At 34.6% G+C, this 19,844-nt stretch overlaps 2 protein-coding genes and 1 long non-coding RNA gene across 4 annotated transcripts; 2 read left to right on the forward strand and 1 right to left on the reverse strand.

Annotated features, from left to right (window-relative positions):
* Positions 1-1,304: 1,304 nt before the first annotated feature.
* LOC133682705 (uncharacterized) lies at positions 1,305-6,944 on the forward strand. Of its 2 annotated transcripts, none has more exons than XM_062106188.1 (13): positions 1,305-1,752; positions 1,856-2,022; positions 2,111-2,214; positions 2,368-2,448; positions 2,751-2,854; positions 2,972-3,058; positions 3,518-3,720; positions 4,203-4,404; positions 4,488-4,538; positions 4,621-4,719; positions 4,824-4,883; positions 5,300-5,424; positions 5,523-6,944. In XM_062106188.1, the coding sequence occupies exons 1-13, from the start codon at positions 1,504-1,506 to the stop codon at positions 6,688-6,690; spliced, it is 2,700 nt and encodes an 899-aa protein (XP_061962172.1). In that variant the 5' UTR covers positions 1,305-1,503; the 3' UTR covers positions 6,691-6,944. The 2 variants fall into 2 exon arrangements, with proteins under 2 accessions (XP_061962172.1, XP_061962173.1); XM_062106189.1 differs by having other exon boundaries at positions 1,306-1,752; positions 5,303-5,424.
* A 5,760-nt stretch (positions 6,945-12,704) lies between these two features.
* On the forward strand, positions 12,705-13,880 carry LOC133681341 (uncharacterized). The gene is made up of 2 exons (XR_009836501.1): positions 12,705-13,162; positions 13,244-13,880. It is a non-coding gene; the product is annotated as an uncharacterized LOC133681341 (long non-coding RNA).
* Positions 13,881-17,916: 4,036 nt separating this feature from the next.
* LOC133682820 (4-hydroxy-tetrahydrodipicolinate synthase, chloroplastic-like) lies at positions 17,917-19,844 on the reverse strand. Its single transcript, XM_062106351.1, has 3 exons — positions 19,454-19,844; positions 19,250-19,330; positions 17,917-18,980 (listed from the first exon to the last, which is right to left on the reverse strand). Exons 1-3 carry the CDS (start codon positions 19,537-19,539, stop codon positions 18,050-18,052), a joined length of 1,098 nt encoding a protein of 365 aa, XP_061962335.1. The 5' UTR covers positions 19,540-19,844; the 3' UTR covers positions 17,917-18,049.

A 19,844-nucleotide genomic window follows, 5' to 3' on the forward strand; every position in this document is an offset into this window, starting at 1 on the left:
ACGATGCCGAGGAGAAGCAGATCACCAAGGCATATGTGAAAGAGTGGCTTGACGAGCTTAGAGATACTGCATATTATGAAGCAGCCAGGGATTTGTTGGATTAGATTGCTTATGAAGGTTAGCGATTGGAGGTGGAAGCTAGCTCTCAGACCAGCTTGGATCAGGTGCTGGTGTTTTTGTCAAGTCATCTGGTAGATGAATATGAGGCCCAAGGAAGAAGGATTGCTGTTACAACGCGCAGTACTGTAGGCATAGCATCAGTCAAGCCCACCGTTCCAACTCGTCGTCTACGAGAATTAACTGAAGGAGACGCATGGCTGGTGTTTGCGAAATATGCATTTGATGATGGAAGTTCCATATCACGTCCGGACATGGAAGGAATTGGCACAGACGTAGTGTGAAAGTGCAACGGCCTACCTTTAACTGCGAAAATCTTTGAAGGTCTACCACGCTCCAGAAGAGATGCTAAAGAACGGGAGAAGATAATGGAGAGCAGCATCGGGGATTTTTCAAATGATGGTAAATGCTCAATGGCCTTCCTTTAGCTCCGAAATGTTCATTGCAGGGATACGTTCTTGTGTTTCCGAAGTGATTTTGGCATTGAACTCCAGGATATCGCGCCTTTCACCTTTGAACATTAACAAATATGGATTTAAGCCAGGAAAGAAGAAGCAAACATGGGAAGAGATTGAGAGCGTTCTAAATGTTTCCTAAAAAACAGAACAATTCAATCCTACAATTTTAATCGGGCTGGTGATTCATATAATTTTCTTTAAAGGGTATTAAAATCGTCTCGAAAAAAGAATTTGATTTTATTGATGCATAAATTTATCTGAAAATATCTTTAATTATTAAATGAAAAAAAAAACATAACAGCAAACGTTTGAAATTAGTATTTTATCATTTTAATTACAATAATAATAGGTTTAGTCATATCGTATTATTATGGAGTTTTCTCATTTATTTTCTTAGAATTTTTATCGAGTTAATTATAGTGTAATCATGTAGAATATGAGAGTTTTTGTTCCAAAAATATATTTTTAGTTATTTCTTGATCAAGTGTTCCATTTTATATACTTCTCTTTTATTTTTCGAGAAAATAAAAAAAATAAATTGAAAAATAACATGGAATAAACCTTTAAAAATATAGAGATGGAATAGTATTTTTCAAAATCAAGAGGACTAGCTAATTAAATGCGTTAACAATAGGGACTAAAGTCATAATTAACTATTATTATGGAATATATGCACTGCCCAACAGCCGAGTCCATTTTATAATGATTTCCTAATCAAGAGGCTAAGGCCCAATAATATTATCCGAAATTGCAGTAATATTATCCGAAATTGCAGTAATTTCACTGAACCTAACCGGAGAGAGCCCCAATCTTCCCATGGAAGCTACTGACAGTCTCAACTATTATCCAGTCACTTTCCCATTACTCACATAAAAATACACAACAGACTAGGGTTTTCAAAATCCCCGCCATTTTCTTTCCCTCTCCAATGGTGGTAGGAGACAAAAACCCTGAGACCCCGTCGGCTCAAAAACTCTCACAATCAGACTCCTCACAACATGCCCCTCCATGCCCTAACCCCCAGGATGACGCGTCGCCCAAGAATCAACCACAAACACCCAAAGATTTCATACTCTCAGTAGCCTCCAAGCTCACTTCTCAACCTCTCACCAATCCTGATCCTGACGTCTGGGGTGTCCTCACTGCTATTTCCAGTCACGCCCGTAAACGCGCTCAGGTAATAAGATTTCAAAAACCCTAATCTTTCGTCTAATCTCTCATTTCTTGATTAATTTTTGATTTATTGACGTTTTTTTAATTGTTTTGTTTAACTGAATTAGGGTATTAATATTGTATTGACCGGGGAGGAGCATTGTATTGGAAGGTTAGTTGAGGATACGCGGTTTCAAGTTGAAGCGAATGCTGTTAGCGGCAATCATTGTAAAATATTCAGGAAAAATGCCGTGGCCGAGTTATCTGATGTAACTGTTTTCTTGAAAGATACGAGGTTGTTATGATTGTTTGCGCGTTTTAACTCCTTGTCGCCCTGACATTTATTAAATTTGGTGTTCTGAATGCTTAAAACCTTTTTGTAGTACGAATGGGACCTATCTTAATTGGAAGAAACTGACTAAGAGTAGCCCTGAAGCCAAAGTTCAACATGGGGATATTATATCCTTTGCTGCTCCTCCACAGCATGGTAGGATGATTTTTGCCTTTTGATCTACCAGGACCAATTACTTTGTCCTTAGTGATTGGTTCAAAAAAGAATGCATTGAGGAAAAACATATGAAAGAGAGAACTTTAAGTGAGATTCATGACAATTAATGTTTAACGTGTTGCGTGGTTACAGAACTTGCAGTTGCATTTGTATATCGAGAAGTTGTTAGGTCCAATTCTTCAATGGAAGGTGCAGTTGCAAAAAGAAAAGCAGGTATTTTTATCAGTGTTCATTATGTTACGCCGGATGTTCACTTTTGTGATGTTTCTTTTAATATTTTGTTTTCTGTATTTATGTTTAGACATGTGGGTTCTGCACTTGCTGCTATTTTTTTTTAAAATATATTGGGGACATTAGAAGTATTAGTTAAGACATATTCTAGTCTTCTTCTTTGTGGCAACCATGATGCAATGTTTATATTGGACCAGGGGTTTGTTGGGTATGATTGCCAATCTGCATAAAACACTTCTGAAGGTTGTGACCTTAAAGTGATGTTTTCTTACTTTTGTGCACAGAGGATATTGTTGGGGAAAACAAGAGAATGAAAGGTATTGGAATTGGTGCTCCTGAGGGTCCTATATCTCTTGATGATTTTCGGATTCTTCAACGGTCAAACAAGGTATCATCAATTTGATTCCTGTCTTTATTATTGATGGCTTAGATAGTCCTTAATGAATTGTGGCCATCAAAAGTTTCTGTAATGGAATTTTAATATGTTAAGTATTGCAACTTGCAGGAATTAAGGAAGCAATTGGAAAATCAAGTCCTTACAATTGACACCTTGCGCAACAAGCAGCAAAATACCATTGATCGTCATGAAAATGTATGCTCTTGTAAAGGTCTTCTTTGTCATGATCTGATTTGAGCATAGTGAAAAATAGTGGTGCTTTAATCTAATGAAGAGTTTTAGTTTTTCTGACGTGTTAAGGAAATATTTTGATGTCTAAGCTGGTTAGCTTTGATATTTAACTTGTTTACTTTTTTATTTTGAGTTGTTTAGTGAGGATTCAAGCTGTATTTCTCTCTTTTTTCCTGAATTGTAGCTTATGAGTTAGGTTTATTCCTTTCAAAACTTTGTACCCATATAATCCTACGGTAAATGTCTTCACTTCCGATCAACATAGGCTTGAGACCTAGGGCAGCGGACAATTAATGCAACGCTAGAGGGTAGGACTACCTCAAAAGTTCCTTTTTTTTGCAACCTTCTTCAATTGAACTGTGATTGGGCGATAGCCATTTCCCTTCAAAACTTTTGAGGTAATATTTATGTTTCACTCTGCAGGAAATAAAAGAGATGAAAGAATCTGTTGCAAAATCGTACCTTGACCACATTAAGGAATTGCAAAATATGTTGGATGCCAAACAAAAGGAGCTTGTTGAGGTCAATAGAATATCAGCTGAACAAAAACATGTCTTGGAAGACCTTAATGAAAGGCTTACTGCTTCTAGGCAGTCATGTAATGAAGCAAATGAAGTAATGAAGAGGTAAGGACTTGCTCAAGCTGATTGATGATATTTTCCTGTATTATTATTTCGGAACTTTTATTAAACAATTACCTGTGCTACATTGTAGAGATTTATGCATTAATCACGGGTTTCAAAGTTATCTTTCCAGCATACATTGTCAAAAGTGATGCAAAGAAGTGGATAACATGTCCTTAACTGACTGGTTGCTTTTCACTTATAATAATCTTTCAACTATGCTTGTTCTTGTTCTTCTTTCTTTTCGTTTCTTTTCTTTTATGTCCATTGTTTACCTAAATGCTATTGGGCATCAGCACAAGCGGTGAAAAGAGTGGGGTGGACTTTGAACAATGAGTCATGTACTTTCTTGTTAGTCTGGTTTGACTTTCAGAGGGAATGAATGGATTATGCTTTAGCTGTACAGATACTTCACTTGAGAATATATGCAAAAACTGTTCAAGAATATTTATTAATACAGTAGTGAATTGAATTTTTGTTTTCAGTCAAAAGGCATCCATAGCTGAACTCGAGGCACAACTAGAAGAAGAACGAGATCAGAGAAAAGAAGAAAGGCAAAAGGCTACTTCTGATTTAAAGGCAGCAGTACAGAGAGTTCAGTCTGAGGCACAAGAGGAAGTCAAACGACTATCTAATGCTGCCTTGCAACGGGAAAGAGAGCTGCAAGAAGAAATCAATAAGCTTCAGGTTGTAAATTTTATTATCCTTTATGTATGGACATTATAGGTGTTTACTTCATTGAAAATTGTTAAATATTCGTTTCCTTTCAGGAAAAAGAGAAAAAGTGGTGCTCACAAGTAGAAACCTTGATGCCCAAACTGGTATGTTCTGCATTAACTTCACTTGATTTCAAAATCATATATGAATGATTTTAACATCTGCTCTCGATATCTTATCCTACAGGAAGAAACGCGGCAAAAATTGGTTGCATCTGACAATAAAATTCGCCAGCTAGAAGCTCAAGTTTGTGAAGAGCAACTGGCCTCGGCAAATGGAAGAAAAGTAATATTACCTCCATATTAGATGCTTGGATTTGCCATGCCATAAGCCCCTTGCAAATTGATTCTGGAACTGATTTCTGTGTTGCTATGATGTGTGTTGAGCAGAGAGTGGATGAACTCGAACAAGAAACGTATAGGCTGAGGAAAGAACTTGAGAACGAAAAGGTATATATGAATACTCTCTTTTCAATTCGTCAAATTATCTGAATTTCAATATGAGCACTTAAACTGTGATGTGCAATGTCCTTTCTGACCTCAACACCCACACCTTTCCGTGATGTAAGTATGATTGTTGTTTTCACTTCTAATTTCTAAATGTCTTCTTGACAGATATATGTTCTACTTCTCATTCTTTGCTATTGTAAATTCATCTCCAATTGAAAAGATGAATTGCTTTGATTTTGTTATCAGCAGTAATATGTTGTTGAGGCATGTGAGCCAGAGTCTTCTTGTTAGACTTTGTAAATTATATATTCAATTTTATCAATTCCAACGAGATTGCTTAATAATGAATACTAGTGTGGTTGAGTTGCCAGGAATTATTTGAACAATCACCTGACTTAAAAATTTCTTGTTGGTAGCAGGCGGCTCGAGAAGAAGCTTGGGCTAAAGTTTCTACCCTTGAACTGGAGATAAATGCTGCAATGCGGGATCTTGAGTTTGAAAGACGGAGGTTAAAAGGTGCCAGGGAAAGAATAATGCTTAGGTAAGAAAACTAAAAGTTGTATGGTTTTCAATACACATGCGCACACATATATGGTGCCTTGTGTCATTGTAAATTTGTAAAATATGACTTTGATGCAGGGAGACACAGCTGCGGGCATTTTATTCCACGACCGAGGAGATATCTGGACTCTTTACCAAGCAGCAGGAACAACTGAAGGCAATGCAAAGGACATTGGAAGATGAGGAGAATTATGATAACACATCAGTGGATATTGATCTGAATTTAAATCCCAGGAACATGGATGGCAATTTGGTGAGAGAAAATGGAATGACTTGGCATCATAGCAACAGCAGGGCAAAGGCTGGCTCAGGTCCTTCAGCTCGGAGATTTGACAGGAACCAAACTGTTACTTCTAGTGATGGAGCAAGTGTCACTGAGAGGCATGACTGTGATACCAGAAGTCAAGAAGACCAAAATACTCAAGAGGAAGAATTTACAAGTGCTGAGCATCACGTTAAGTGCGGCTTTGGTTCTGAAATTGATGGAGTTGGCACAGCACCTGTTTTGGAAGGAGAAACCATTGGAACGGAGCAAGTTCTTGAAACAGAAAGCCTTGGTGTTGATGGGGAGAGGAATTTTGATTTGAACAAATATAGCTCTGTGGCTGGGGACACAATGCAAGTTGAAGGTGAAGATTGTGTGCATGAAGGTGATGAGCGCATTCAGACAATTCATCATGATGGCTTGCATCACTCTCAATCAAGTAATCTCCCTGAGAATCAGAGGGATGTGGAAGGTACGGAACCTGGAGGCATAATCAGAACACAAGACCTTTTAGCTTCGGAAGTTGTTGGCAGTTGGGCTTGCAGCACTGCTCCTTCAGTCCATGGCGATAATGAATATCCTGGAAGTGGAGATGACAATGAGAAACGTGGTGCTGATCATCATGATTCTAATGGTCAAGTGGCTGAGAGTCAAAGTACGCCATCTTCTGATGCTGTAGCCATCCGAAGGAATCGTGAATGTCGAGCATTAAGTGAGATGATTGGAATTGTTGCTCCTGATTTAAAAGATCAGTTTGGCACTGATGTGGATGGTGATTGTGATGGAGGAAAGGAGAGACTCGGTTCTTCCTCTAACTCAGATACGGAGGCTTGTTCTGACAGTAATGATAATGAGGAATGTGCCAAAGGTGGATCTATGTCGGATACAGAGACTGAATGTAGTGACAAACCTGCTGAGGATAAAAATCTGGATGATGCAATGGATGAAGATACTGATGCCACACAAGACGATTCTCAGTGATGGCACCAAGCAAAAGGAACGAATACAGTAATAGCTGTAAATCTTGGAGGCCCATTTTTTTTGAACTTCCACCTCAAACCCTCCATCCCCATCCCGACCCGACCTCTGTATAACCATTTTTTTTTTCCTTTCAATTCCCTCGTTCTGTATTTATTAATTACTTGTGTGTATACAAGAACTTTCTTTTTGAACGACAATCATAGCAGCAATTGGTACTTTGGCAATGCAAGTAAATGATCAAATGTAATATTTCAGCTGGGCTGTGTTTGCGTTTATAATTATATTCAATTTAATTTTTAATATCTTACAAATTGTAAATATGATCTATACAATATAATTTTACTTTTTGGTTGAGTTTATATTATTAATTTTTATAGATCGGTATTGAGCGGTGGATTTATAGCTCAGCCCATACCCTCACTCATCCATACATCCATACAGAGCATTAATTTACATTTTAGATATTTGTCTAAAATGTTTTAGGATAAAATTTATTTTGGTCCTTACTTTTAATAGTCTTATAAAGAAGCCCTCCATTGATTTTGTTGGTGTTCATAGTTTTTAGAGAAAATATTTGTCTACTTTTTTTAATTAGGTCCCTACAAGTCAAAGGTATCTATACCTAGAGCCAAATTAGTGAGCATTTTTTTCTTTTTCTTATCCATACTTATCCCAATACCCATTGGGAAATATACTTAGCAAGCATTTATTCGATTGGATTACCCCTTCATAACTAGTCATCGCAATCCCCAGTTTTAAATGAATAGGTGGTTCTCGCTTCTTCTGTGAACTGGGATTTTTGATAATTTACTTGACGAAGTCAGGTTTCTTGAGCTCTGAAACTCGGCTGCATCTCTAGCGTTTCTTTTTATCTGGTGAGAGTAATCGTGAGCTCGTGTCTGTGGAATATAAATTAGAAGATTGAGATATATTTCTTCTCATGAATGCTTCAGTCGGAGCTCTAGTGTTGGAAATCAGATTTATGACCGAGTGTGATTGTTCATCCAAGACCATATTCGCATTAAAGGACACCTTGGAAACGTTTTCTTTTGGAGGCCGAACCCGTGCAAGTTCCCCACATGTTAAAGTTGGGCAGTGGCAAAGAGTCAAGATCTTAATCGGAGTGGTAATGAGTGTTGAAATGAAATGTGAGGGGTAATGAGCATCAGAGGTCTTCATCGATAATAATTTTGAACTTGGCGTCGGAAGATCTGGACCACATTTGGTAGAGGGATAGGGAGGGTAGAGGGATAGGGAGAGGTGCTCGAACAGTCATCATCAACTTCTTCATCATCATAATTATGTTGCATGTGAAACTAATATCCACCGTGTCTCTCAAACCCATTAAGATTTTTACTATAGTTTCATTTTTCTAGGGTTTTTCTTCATTGTGTTATTTATGTTTAATTGATATTGAATTCCTGTTGCAGACCCATTCATATTCTCTGTCTCTTTCCTTAATTACCGTAGTTTTCGACTTCTGTTGCAAGAATTTCAATTTCAATTTTATTTTTCAAAAAAATTAAACATTAATCTAATGTTTTTTTAAGATAAATGTATTTTTAAAATACACCTTGACACAGTTAAGAACACAAGAACAAACAACAAACGAAACACCAAACAACAACGAAATATCAAATCAAAACGAATGATGTCTGATAACACACAATATATACATGCAGTTTAGCTGTTCTCGAATATTTGAAGTGGTTGAAGGCAGGGCATGAGGTCACAGAGAGGAGCCCATAAAAACATAGTTTGTCTCTACTGAATGAGAGATGCATATACACAAAATGGAAAGAGCACTGGTATGTTTAGAGAAGAAGAATAATCTTATTGTCTGTGGACGTCCAAGTATAATTAGATCAATTTTGAAAATAGAGAGCTCTTGATTTTACAGTTGACTATATTCATATACCTACAAATTAACAAGAGAGGAGGCATGAGCATTGAAGGCCTGTGGTCCAGGTCCTCATCGAATAGCTGGTTCATTTTTTCTGTTCAGGGAGGGCATGATGAGGTATTAAAACTCAGCATCAGACGCAGGTACATGCACATGAATGGCTAGCTAACACAAGGGAAAAAACACCAAAAAACACATATAGTTAGTCAGCGATAGGCACAGCCAATTCGACGCCATGTATAATTCGCGCAGCAGCATCGTGGTCTGTTTTTTGTGCCTTCGATCGATGCCATGTAGCTAGTACCATATGATCTAGTCTCTAGTTCACTGTGGACTGGATGGCGGGCTAACCAAGCCAAGTGTCCAATTGGCAGTTCAGGGACCATGTGAAGTGGCTCGGAACATGATCGACTTGGACAAAAAAACACCACTATCATGGTCATGATGACACCTCTAGTATTTTATAGATGAGAGAGGGGAGGGGCGGTGATGATGACGGTGGTGCATAAGAAGATGAGGCCAAATGGAGGAGGCTCGTTTTCCAAATAAATGAGGATGGAAGTGGTACTCGATTACATGAAGAAAAGGGACAAAAGAAAAACCTAACCATATTGACTACTACTCCCTCATCTTCCTCGATTCTGTACTATCCTTGCCCTAACCCCATCTTCCGTTTCCAAGGTCATTTTCCTTGGCTACTGCCCTACTGCTGCCCCCACTTGTGTTCCCACACGTGATTACCTCGTGAATCTCCATGTTGTTGTGTTTTTTGTTTTGTTTTTGTAATAGTAGAGGGTTTGATATTAATTGGTGCTAGTGCCATTAAATTAATCACAAACTAGCAAGAAAAACAAAAAGTTGTATATACAATATTAAAAAAAGAAAAGGCAAAAGGTAGATAAAACCATGGGATAATATATACAAATATTTTAGACTAAGTAACTAAGTAAGGATGTTTTCTTAAACTCTGAACAAGTATAATATTACTTAATAGTTTCCATCATTTGTCTTAAGACAACATCGAACGATGAATAATCAAAACAAATATTGTACATCCTAATCAATAATCTCTTCTTTGAAAATTATTTTTTTTCTAGCCAACCAAATTCACCACATAATACCATATGCATGCTAACATGAAAATTGTGTTATAATTTTCGTTTCAAAGTTAAGGTCAAGACAATAGCTTTTAATTAAACCCTAAATCCTTCATATATGTATGTGAGTATAATAAAAGTTGTTTTTTGAAAGTATTTTTTTCTTGAAAATATATCAAAATAATATATTTTATATGTTTAAAATTTATTTTTAATATTAGTACATCAAAATAATTCAAAAATACAAAAAATAATAATAATTTAAAACTATAAAAAACTAACAACTCAAAATTTTCTAAAAATATGATTGGAGTGTAATACAAAATATATTTTTAAATTTTTGAGAAGATTTGGAGATGCTATGGCCATCACCAAAATCCACACTAGTGGTTTTGCTCCTAAGTACTTAATAATTCTGATTAGATATAAACCAGCCATCAACAGAATAAGGGAGACAAGCCACAAAAACATAAATTCCCATGATTAATGGAGAAGCGTGTGGTCTGTTCACATCCTGACGCGACAATGGTGATCAATTTTGGGTTGTGGTGAGCAAGTGGCTCCATCTAGTTGGATAATTCTCAAGAATTATCTGGTAATTAATGACCGACACGTTGACTATGATTAAAAAACAGTGCAATGCATGCAACCTAAGTCGTTTCCACGACAATTAAATATTCTTGTTAGTGCGTTTTTTCTCGTTAATGCAAATGATTAAGCATAACGAGTAGGTAGGGGAAAAATGGAGTTTCTGAATTCTGTCTGAACTCGAACAGTTTGTTTATACATATAAAAAAAGTATTTGGAGAGCTTAATTAATACGGCAAGGACTTTCTAGTGAAAAGAGCAAAGACAATTTGCAGAGGTTGTGCCTACTTTTCAAGAACAACCTTTTCATACACGATGTCCCTAGCTATGTCTAACAATTCGTTTAGACATTAAAACTTTCTTGGAGCTTTTTTGACAATCTGCTCTTTCCATGCCCGAGTGAAGTTAATTACGGGCAAAATTCTTGGCATGATCGATTTGTTCAATAACTTAACCCCTGCTTCACGACATCATGCATGATCTTTGGAGATAAGGTCAAGCATAGAATATACAAATACACACGAGATTAATTGAATATTGTTGGGAGGCCATGTTTCCTTCTTAGCCACCAAGATTTGAAATTTTGAGACTTTGTAAGATATAAAATTTTCACAGATTCTTTCATTTAGATTGAGATGACATGCTTTAATTTAATTGGATCGAACCTGCTTGTTTTTGCATTTGCAGTAGAAAAATATTATTTTAAAAAAATAAATTTTTATTATTTATTTTTTTTAATTATTTTTTTTATATTGTTAGATCGTTTTAATGTATTAATATCAAGAATAAATTTTAAAAAATAAAATAATATGTATTATTTTATTTTTAAATAAAAAAACATTTTAACCGATTGATGAAACTTTTTCACTCTTGTTAGATTAGCATTGTACCAAGCAGCACCTACTCAAGGTTATAGGTTAATTAACAGAAAAGAAACCATGGCTTTCTTGAGTTTTGACTAGCCGGTCCGGTCCACAGACTATCTTTTTTTCAGGCCCACACTAAAATCTTCCTTTCTCTCTCTCTCTCTCTCTCTCTCTCTCTTTCTGGACAGCATACAAAACCTAATTATTATTGAATATCTACTGTGTTGACTCTTCGCTGGCTGTTCTTGTGCTTGTCAGACATGGTGAGCTGCTCCATTTGTTAATAAATAACTACTTTATCCGAAATCAGAAGGACTCCGTGCTATCGAACACTTCTAAATTATTAATTTTATTTATAATTAAAAAATTTATCAATATAAAATATTATTTAGTAAAAAAAATTATTTGATTTCTATAAAAATATTTTTATTTTATTTCTATTTCATAAATAAAATACTATTTAAAATTTCTATAAATTCAAAAATATCTTATTATTTATTAATTATATTAAGTTTGGTTTTCAATCTTTTAATTGTTATATATTTTATTTTGATTTTTTTTAATTTTATTCATTAAAATTTAATTTTATTTGAGTTTTATACCAACTTTGATCTTCATTCTTTTAATTGATATTTTTTTTTATCTTATCTTTTTTATTAATTAAGATTTTTTATATATCAAATTTAGTCCCTATTTTTATTGTTATTTATTTTATTTGAGTTAATATATAAAATTAATTTTATTTTTAAATTCTATCCTCTTTTAATTTTTTTTATTTGTCAAATTTAATCTCTATTCTTTTTATTATTGTAATTTTTATTATTTAAAATAATTTATGAAATTAGATTTTTTTTAATTTCATAATAATTCAACCTTTTAATTTGTCAAATTTAATTCTTATTTTTTTAACAAATTAAAAAAAAACATAAATAAATTATTTTTTACATAGCCAAAAACTAAAATATATTTCCTAATTTATTTTACATATCACTACCGCCGGATATCTTTCCATCGAAACCAGCTCCCAAAAAAAACTGCTTTCCCACGAGCAAACGGGGCATGAGATATCAACAAAGCATGCTGCTTTCCCACAAGCAAACGAGGCATGAGATAACAACAAAGCATGCATAGCTGCTTATTATCTTACGGTGGAGCAAAACCAGGGGTGTCTTAATTTTTCGCCTACCAGGACTAGAGTTTTGCCATCTCCCGAGGAACTGATCGTGCATTTATTTACACTCCAGGAAGCCATCTGTTTCACGTTTTCAGTGATAGTTGGTGGGCATTTTTTGCCCTAATTATGCATGTGAACTTGGATAATCTGCCCTAGAATGAATTCCAAGTCTATATGCAGCTTAATTAATCATGTTCATCATTGCAGCACATGGAATGGTTTATACGCGTTAGTATTTTCCGAACTAGGATCATAACAGTAACTAGAAGCTGTACAGTCGTGTTGAAACTGAAGGGGAAAGTTCTGAATTTCAAAAAAAGTGACTTCAAGTTGTTAAGATTGTATAGTCCTATTCTGTGTGCCCAACAAAAGCCCCCACCAATTGAACCAGCTTATTGGTCTTTAGACTTTCTGAAATGGTAATAAAAAAAGGCCAAAGAAAAGGAGAACCCTCTTCTTTTTTTTCCTTCATCTTCTCGGCATTCCTCGTCGATTGCTGGCCTTTGTAATCATGAGTCCTCATGCCATCATTATCATGAAAAGCACGACCGCATTACCCCATCTATATAACTCACATTTGGTTTCTCTTAGTTTCTACCATCTACTACAAGCCCCAAAACCCACCTTGCTTGTAATCTTTGCTCTCCTCCCCCCCCTTTACGTATCTTTTTACAGGAAAAAGAACAGTCACCCATTTCTCTGTGACGCAGAAACTAAACTTTAAAGGGGGGAAAATGTGTACTGTTACTTGTTCGAAACTGAGCCCATGCAGTCCCTTGTATATTGCTCTTAGCAATCAACAGCCATCAAAAGGACACAACCTTCGATATCATAGACTCAACCGGTTAGTTTCCTTTCATCCTCTCTCTATTTCTCTCTGTCTCTGATCTCAAATTTGAGTATTAAATACTGTATGATGTAACAGAAGGAGAAGGTTGTCAAAAGGGAAGAGGGTGGCACTGGTTCTGGTCAAGAAAGAGATGGAAATCAAGAACTTGAAACTGTACATGGAGAACAAAAGCATCAAAGAAGAGAATGAGAAGCTGAGAAAGAAAGCATTTCTTCTACACCAGGAAAATCAAGCTTTGCTTTATCAGCTCCAAAAGAAGCGCTCTAATCCTCGCCATGACCACTTGGCTCACGGCAACAACTAATATATATGACCATATATCTATGTAGGAGAAGTTACTGTATGCAGATCAAGTACAAGAGGATTAATAGGAAGCAAGAGTCTGCCTTCTTTAATCTTTTTCTATCTTCTCACCTTGTCCTTTATTCTTTTCTTCTTTGTTTTTTGAGTGGTAAGCTTAGTAGTAGTTTCGTTAATATTATTGGGATATTGGGAATAAATAAGGTAATTGTTTTATTTCTTTCTTTTTCCGGACACGCTCAGTGATATCATCCATGGATGAATAGCTATTTTCAATATATAGCTAAATCACAAGAAAGAGCTCGTCGGCTTGATATCCATCAGCGATCACACACTTGCAATTATCTTATTGTTTTATGTATTAGTGGAATTAATTTTGAAATATAAGGTGAGGAAATATCAAGGAATTTTATTTTTTTTCGTGTTAACTTTAGAAAATAATTTTTCATTTTTTATTTCTAGTTTTCTTGTTTGTTCTAAAAAGATTATAATTGCTCTATAAAAAATTAAGAAAGCATGTTTATTAAATACATTTTCTTAAAATATAGAAAACAGAGATCTTGTTCAGTTTACCCTAAAAATAATAAAAATAAAACATTAAATGAACCAAATATTAAGAAAACACTTTTTATTTCTAATTAGTATTTATTTTTTGTATCTTAAATTTCTTTTAGATAAAACTAAAAACTTTTCCACAAGAAAACACTACCTGAGAATTTGATATGATTTTCTCCTTAGATTTTTTGGTCAGAGCTGGTGATCTTTGTAAGCAGATGAGTAAGAAACAGGGATGATTAAGGGCGGACGGTGAAGTTCTGCAGACCCGTGACCGATGCCTGTTGCAGCCCAGAAAAAACTCCCCTTAGCCCTTGAATTTCCTAATCCTAACCATTCACTTTGCCTTACTTTCTGCTGCACCCACTGGTTATGACAATGGATTCTTCTAGCACGCTGCCATTGAAGCTGAATTCCAGCTCCAGGTTCATGTAAAAAATATCTCATAACAAAAGCACTGAACAAGCAACAAAATATAATAAAATATTTTCCATCCTGGATGTAGTGTTAGAAATACCCAACATTTCAACGGGAAAGGGAACAAGCAAAAGAGGCACTTCCGGCCCACTTTATCCCTGGCCCATTTTCGTACAGTAACTAAAAGATCATAGAGTCCAGCTTTCACCTGGCCCACAATAAGTTGGATTTGGATGTGATAGATTGCCCAAGCAAACAGGCCCAATAAGAAGTGGCAAATTATTGTGACCTCCCCGCCGTCTAACAGTTCTAAATTAGGAAGTTTTTGTACCGGTAGGATTAATTACACCACCCAAGGAGATTTGTTCCGTGACGCCTTATACCTACAAACTAATCATTATTGAAAACCTTTTCCCTTTATTGTTGTCCCAAAAAGAAAATGGGCCTGGGTATGCATAAGTGTGGGCTTGAGCAAAGCGTTAGCCCGCCCATTCATGACTCGTCCAAAAACCCACCACCTGATACTCTGTCCTTCTTTATTCTTAAAACAGTTCACCGTGACCCCAAACAGAGCTAGCTTATTAACAATATTCTAAAAATGTGGGGAAAGTACTATAATTTTTCCACAACTTTTATTTTCATTACACTGATATATTATAATAATAATTATTATATTATTATTATTATTATATTATATTATATTACAATTATAACATGTATAAAACTGTTCCTTTTTTTTTGTTTTTATTATTTTTTGGTTTTTTTTGCTCTTTTTTTTTCTTTTTTTTGCCTTTATGGGTTTTTTTTTGCTTTTTTTTTTTGTATTTTTTTCTTTTAATGAGTTTTTTATGTTTAATTTAGTTTGTTAATATTAAATTTTTTTTATTTAGTTATCAAACTTTCATGACACGGATCCCGAGTTTGACGGGTTAACATAGTTTGACGAGTTAACCTAAAATTTTCTTTTCTTTTCTTTTTAATTAATTGTTTTCGTTTAGTTTAGTTTGTTAATATTAAATTTCTTTGTATTTAATTATCAGACTTTCATGACACGTATCTCGAGCTGGACAGGTTAACCCAGTTAATTCTGGGTTAACCTGACAATTTGTTTTTCTATTTAGTTATCAAATTTTCATGACGCGAATCTCAAATTTGACAAGTTAACCTGGTTTGAAGGGTTAACTCAGTTAATTCAGATTTTTTTTTCTTCATTAGTTTTTTTTTCCTATTAGTTTTTTTTCCTTTTCAATTAATCTATCTAATTATCACACTTTTATGACATGACCTTGCAGCCAGACCTACATCCAAGACTCTTGGGTCTGGCGTTGCAACCAGACTTACTTAAACTTGAGTCATGTAAGTTTAATATTATAAATATTACTCTTGGATCAAGCGTTGCAACTAAACCAAAGACTTGTGCGTATATCTTTGCAGAAAGACCTAACACTCTTGGATCTAAGCTTTTTTGTATATTTTTTATGTAAGGAAAAAAAATAACATGTGGCGTATTGCTTTGTTTTTTTTCCTTTTTCTTTTTAAGCTTTTTACCGTTGACTGCATAGTGCAGTCCACAGTGAAAAAACTAATGCCTTTAGTTTTTTTTGTCTTTTTGTTTTTTTGTCTTCTTTAATTATTTTTTTAATTTAGTTTCTTAATATTAAATTTTTTTCTGTTTAATTATCATACTTTTATGACATGAATCTCATGTTTGACGGATTAACCCAGTTGATTCAGATTTTTTTCTCTTTCTTCATTAGTTTTTTTCTTCTTGTAGTATTTTTTCTCTTTGCTTTTTCCTTTTTAATTAACCTTTTTTTAATTTAGTTCATTAATATTAATTTTTTTTTCTATTTAGTTATTAAACTTTCATGATACGAATCTCATATTTAACGGGTTAACCTGATTTGGCGAGTTAACCCAATTGATTTGGATTGTTTTTCTTTTTTTTCATTAGTTTTGTTCTTCCAATTTTATCTTTTAATATTATATGCGGTCCACGGTGAAAAGGTTGGTGCCTTTATTTTTATTTTATTTTTTTTGCTTTTTTTTATGCCTTTCATTATGAACTGCACAGTGCAATTGATGGTGAAAAGGTTGATGTCTTTTTTTTAATTATTTTTTTATTTAGTTTGTTGATATTAAATTTTTTTCCATCTAGTTATCAAAATTTCATGACACGGATCTCAGGTTTGACGGGTTAACCCAGTTAATTCATATATTTTTTTCTTTTTCTTTATTAATTTTTTTCTTCATGTTGGTTTTTTTTCTTTAGACTTTTTATATACCTCCTTTATTTTTTATGTTTCAGTCCTAAGTTTCATATACTTTAATCGCTTAATTTTTTAAATTTAATCCCTATAATTTAGTTGTTTATATTTTAATCCAAAACTTTATTTTTTTGCGTTGTTTTGATCTTAGGAAATTGAGAGGGGTGAGAAAGTAAATAAAACATGAGAAAAAACTTTGGGTCGAGGCGCAAAAAAATTAATCTTTTTTTCAATTGATTCATTTTAAAAAGTGTAATTTTTATATTGTGTTAAAAAGTGATTTGTGGTTGAAAATAGATAATTAAAGATCATTAGATGTGTTTTTTTAGGTGAAAACAAATTAAAAATAAACTTTTAAGAGTTCAAAAACTGGAAACTAGATTTTTCAATCACATAAAATTATTGACTTTTATTGCAAAGTATCGTTTCCATGTGTTTTTGGATAAAAACAAGTATAAAATTGAGTTTTTGAGCTCCATAAACTCAAATCTAAATTTTCTAGTTACATGAGATGACTAAATTTTGTTGAAATGAATGCTGAGTAAACAAGTTAAAAATTAAAATTTGAGGATTAAAAAACTGAAATCTAGATTTTTCAATCATGGAAGATAACAAAAAAATTGTTACAATGAACAATATGACTCATTTAAAAAAAAATAGACATGACCCAGTTTATGTTTTTTTTTTAAGGCAAACACACAAGTTTTTTCTTTGACGCCTAGGCATGCTTCATCTTTTTTTAAATGAACCTCTAGTTTTTTTTTCATTTTAAAATAATTTTAAAAAATTAAAATTATTAAAAAAATATTTGAATAGATAATATAACTATAAATGAATCTAATATGTAGTTTCTTTTTAAGAAAGAATTGCTCATAAATACTATATAAAAGTCAAATATCTATTTTTTTATTTTTTTTTATATATAAAATCATTCTTTATGTCATGATTTTTTTTCATTAAAATTTGCTTTTTAAATTATGATATATTTTTATTTAAAAACAATGCTTTTGATATAAATAAATATTTTTGTCTGGACAGAAACATAATATATGAGTTAAAAAGGAAGTTCACATGAAAGAGATTTTTTTTTCTTTATAATTTAAATCCATAAATTTTTTCATGAATATTTATTTTAACCGCCTTTATTTTTTTATTAAAAAAATTACATTGCCGAGAAAAAAGACATGTTTTGTTAAAACAAATCACGACTAGAAAAGGGGGAATTATGGCTTCCTTTTTTTTTTCTTACAAATGTTTATTGTAATCTTACAAATATTTATTTTAATTGTTACCAGAAATAGGCGAACCCACACTAGAACTCTCAACAAGCGAAACTGACTAACTAAGACAGACGAGCTATCAAGATGAAGTCATCGTCTTCAAGAACCTGAACGTCTTCTTCTCCTACAAAATTCTCCCGGCCAATTTTCTTAACCAAATTCACAAATTCTATCCTCTGAGCCGAAGGAAGAGGCACATATGGCAGTCTGAAAACTGGTCTAACAACCCCAAGTTGAGCAAGAGCTGTGTTTAATGCAATGGGGTTCGGCTCCTGAAATAGCCAGTCGATAAGGGGCAGGAGTTTTGAACTTAGTTCAGTATTCTTCCCCTCAAACATAAGTCTGCGCATTAAACCCGGAACCAAGTTGCTAGTAACAGAAACCACTCCAGCTGCCCCATGGTTCCACCTTGCATCATGGCACTGATCATCATTCCCACTCCACACCACAATTCCTTTATCTGTATACTGTTCAACCCGGTCATTACCAGCACATTCCTTAACGCCTGCCAAGTTCGGACTCTGAGCTATAGCATGAATAACGCGTGGGGGGATATCTTGGCCAGTCCTGCCAGGCACATTGTATATAATAGTTGGGCCCATAGGGAGCACGCTGTCAAAATGAGAAACCATGCCCTCCACGGAGGTTTTTCCGTAGTATGGATTGATATGAAGAGCAGCATGCATTCCGACCGCAAAACCTTGCTCTGTGGCATGAATCGCTTCCCTTGTAGAGTTACTTCCAGTGTTTCCGATCACCTTGATTGAGCTACCAAAACAGTTGACGGTGTGGCCAATAAGCATTATGTGTTCATCCCAGCTCATCAGCTGACCTTCACCAGTTGTGCCACCAACTACAACACCTTCAGCGCCGTTAGCAATCTGCATATTCACCAACGCATCATACGCTTCAAGATCAAATCTACCATCAGGCAGATATGGGGTTTTGATGGCTGTTATCAATCTAAGAGATTTCATATCCTCTGCTGATGTCCTGCAATAGAAGAGAGCACGTAATCATTTATGGCTTTAATTCTTGAAAGGGAACACGTATATTCTCATGAAGCCTTTAAATAAATAATCCATTCACATTGTTACAGTTAAATGCCTTGCCCCTGATTTGTCTACGTTGATCATAACCTATCCAGGTCTTAGGCTGTAAGTTCATGTGTGTTAAATTCAAGGATTATAACAATAACAGAGAAAAAAAAACAATTGATTCATCAAACTCACAATAGGACATATATGAAGTCAGTTTCTTACATGTTTTTAACTTCAAAGCTGCGCATCGGAAGATGCAAATTAGGCTTTACAGCAGCTTGGGGAGGCCTCCATTTTCCACTCCTGTTAAATAATAATAATAATAATGATAATAATATACAAGGCGATGTACAATGCAAAAAATAAATTAAAAAATTACACAGATAAAGAAATTAACAAGAGAATTAACAAGGGGATCAGATAAACCTCTTGTAATTATCAACGCAATTATGGCGCGGAAGCTGGAGGGCAGACTCCCTCAAGCACACGCTATAGCTCTTCATAGCAGCCATTTTTAAGCTTATTTTCCTTTCTTGTTTATTGAAAGTGAATTCTTGTTATTATTATTTTTGCAGTATGAGATTAAGAGATGAAGAGACAGGGCCGGGATTTCAGGAAATGGTACCGATGGTAACAATAGTTGAGATGGGGGTGGCGATCGTGGTGGCGGTTTGAAGGACGGCGGATCCGCGGCGGTGGAGGGCGGACATGACGCCAGGTTCCGACAGAGATAAGAAGAAGAGGAGAGGTTGTGTGAAGGAGCGGAGGCTGTGGCAAAAGGAGTGTGCTTATGTGGTGTTTGTTTAGGGGTTTGAGG

The sequence above is a fragment of the Populus nigra genome, chromosome 2 (assembly GCF_951802175.1).
Source record: "Populus nigra chromosome 2, ddPopNigr1.1, whole genome shotgun sequence".
In the NCBI taxonomy this organism is placed as follows: domain Eukaryota; kingdom Viridiplantae; phylum Streptophyta; class Magnoliopsida; order Malpighiales; family Salicaceae; genus Populus; species Populus nigra.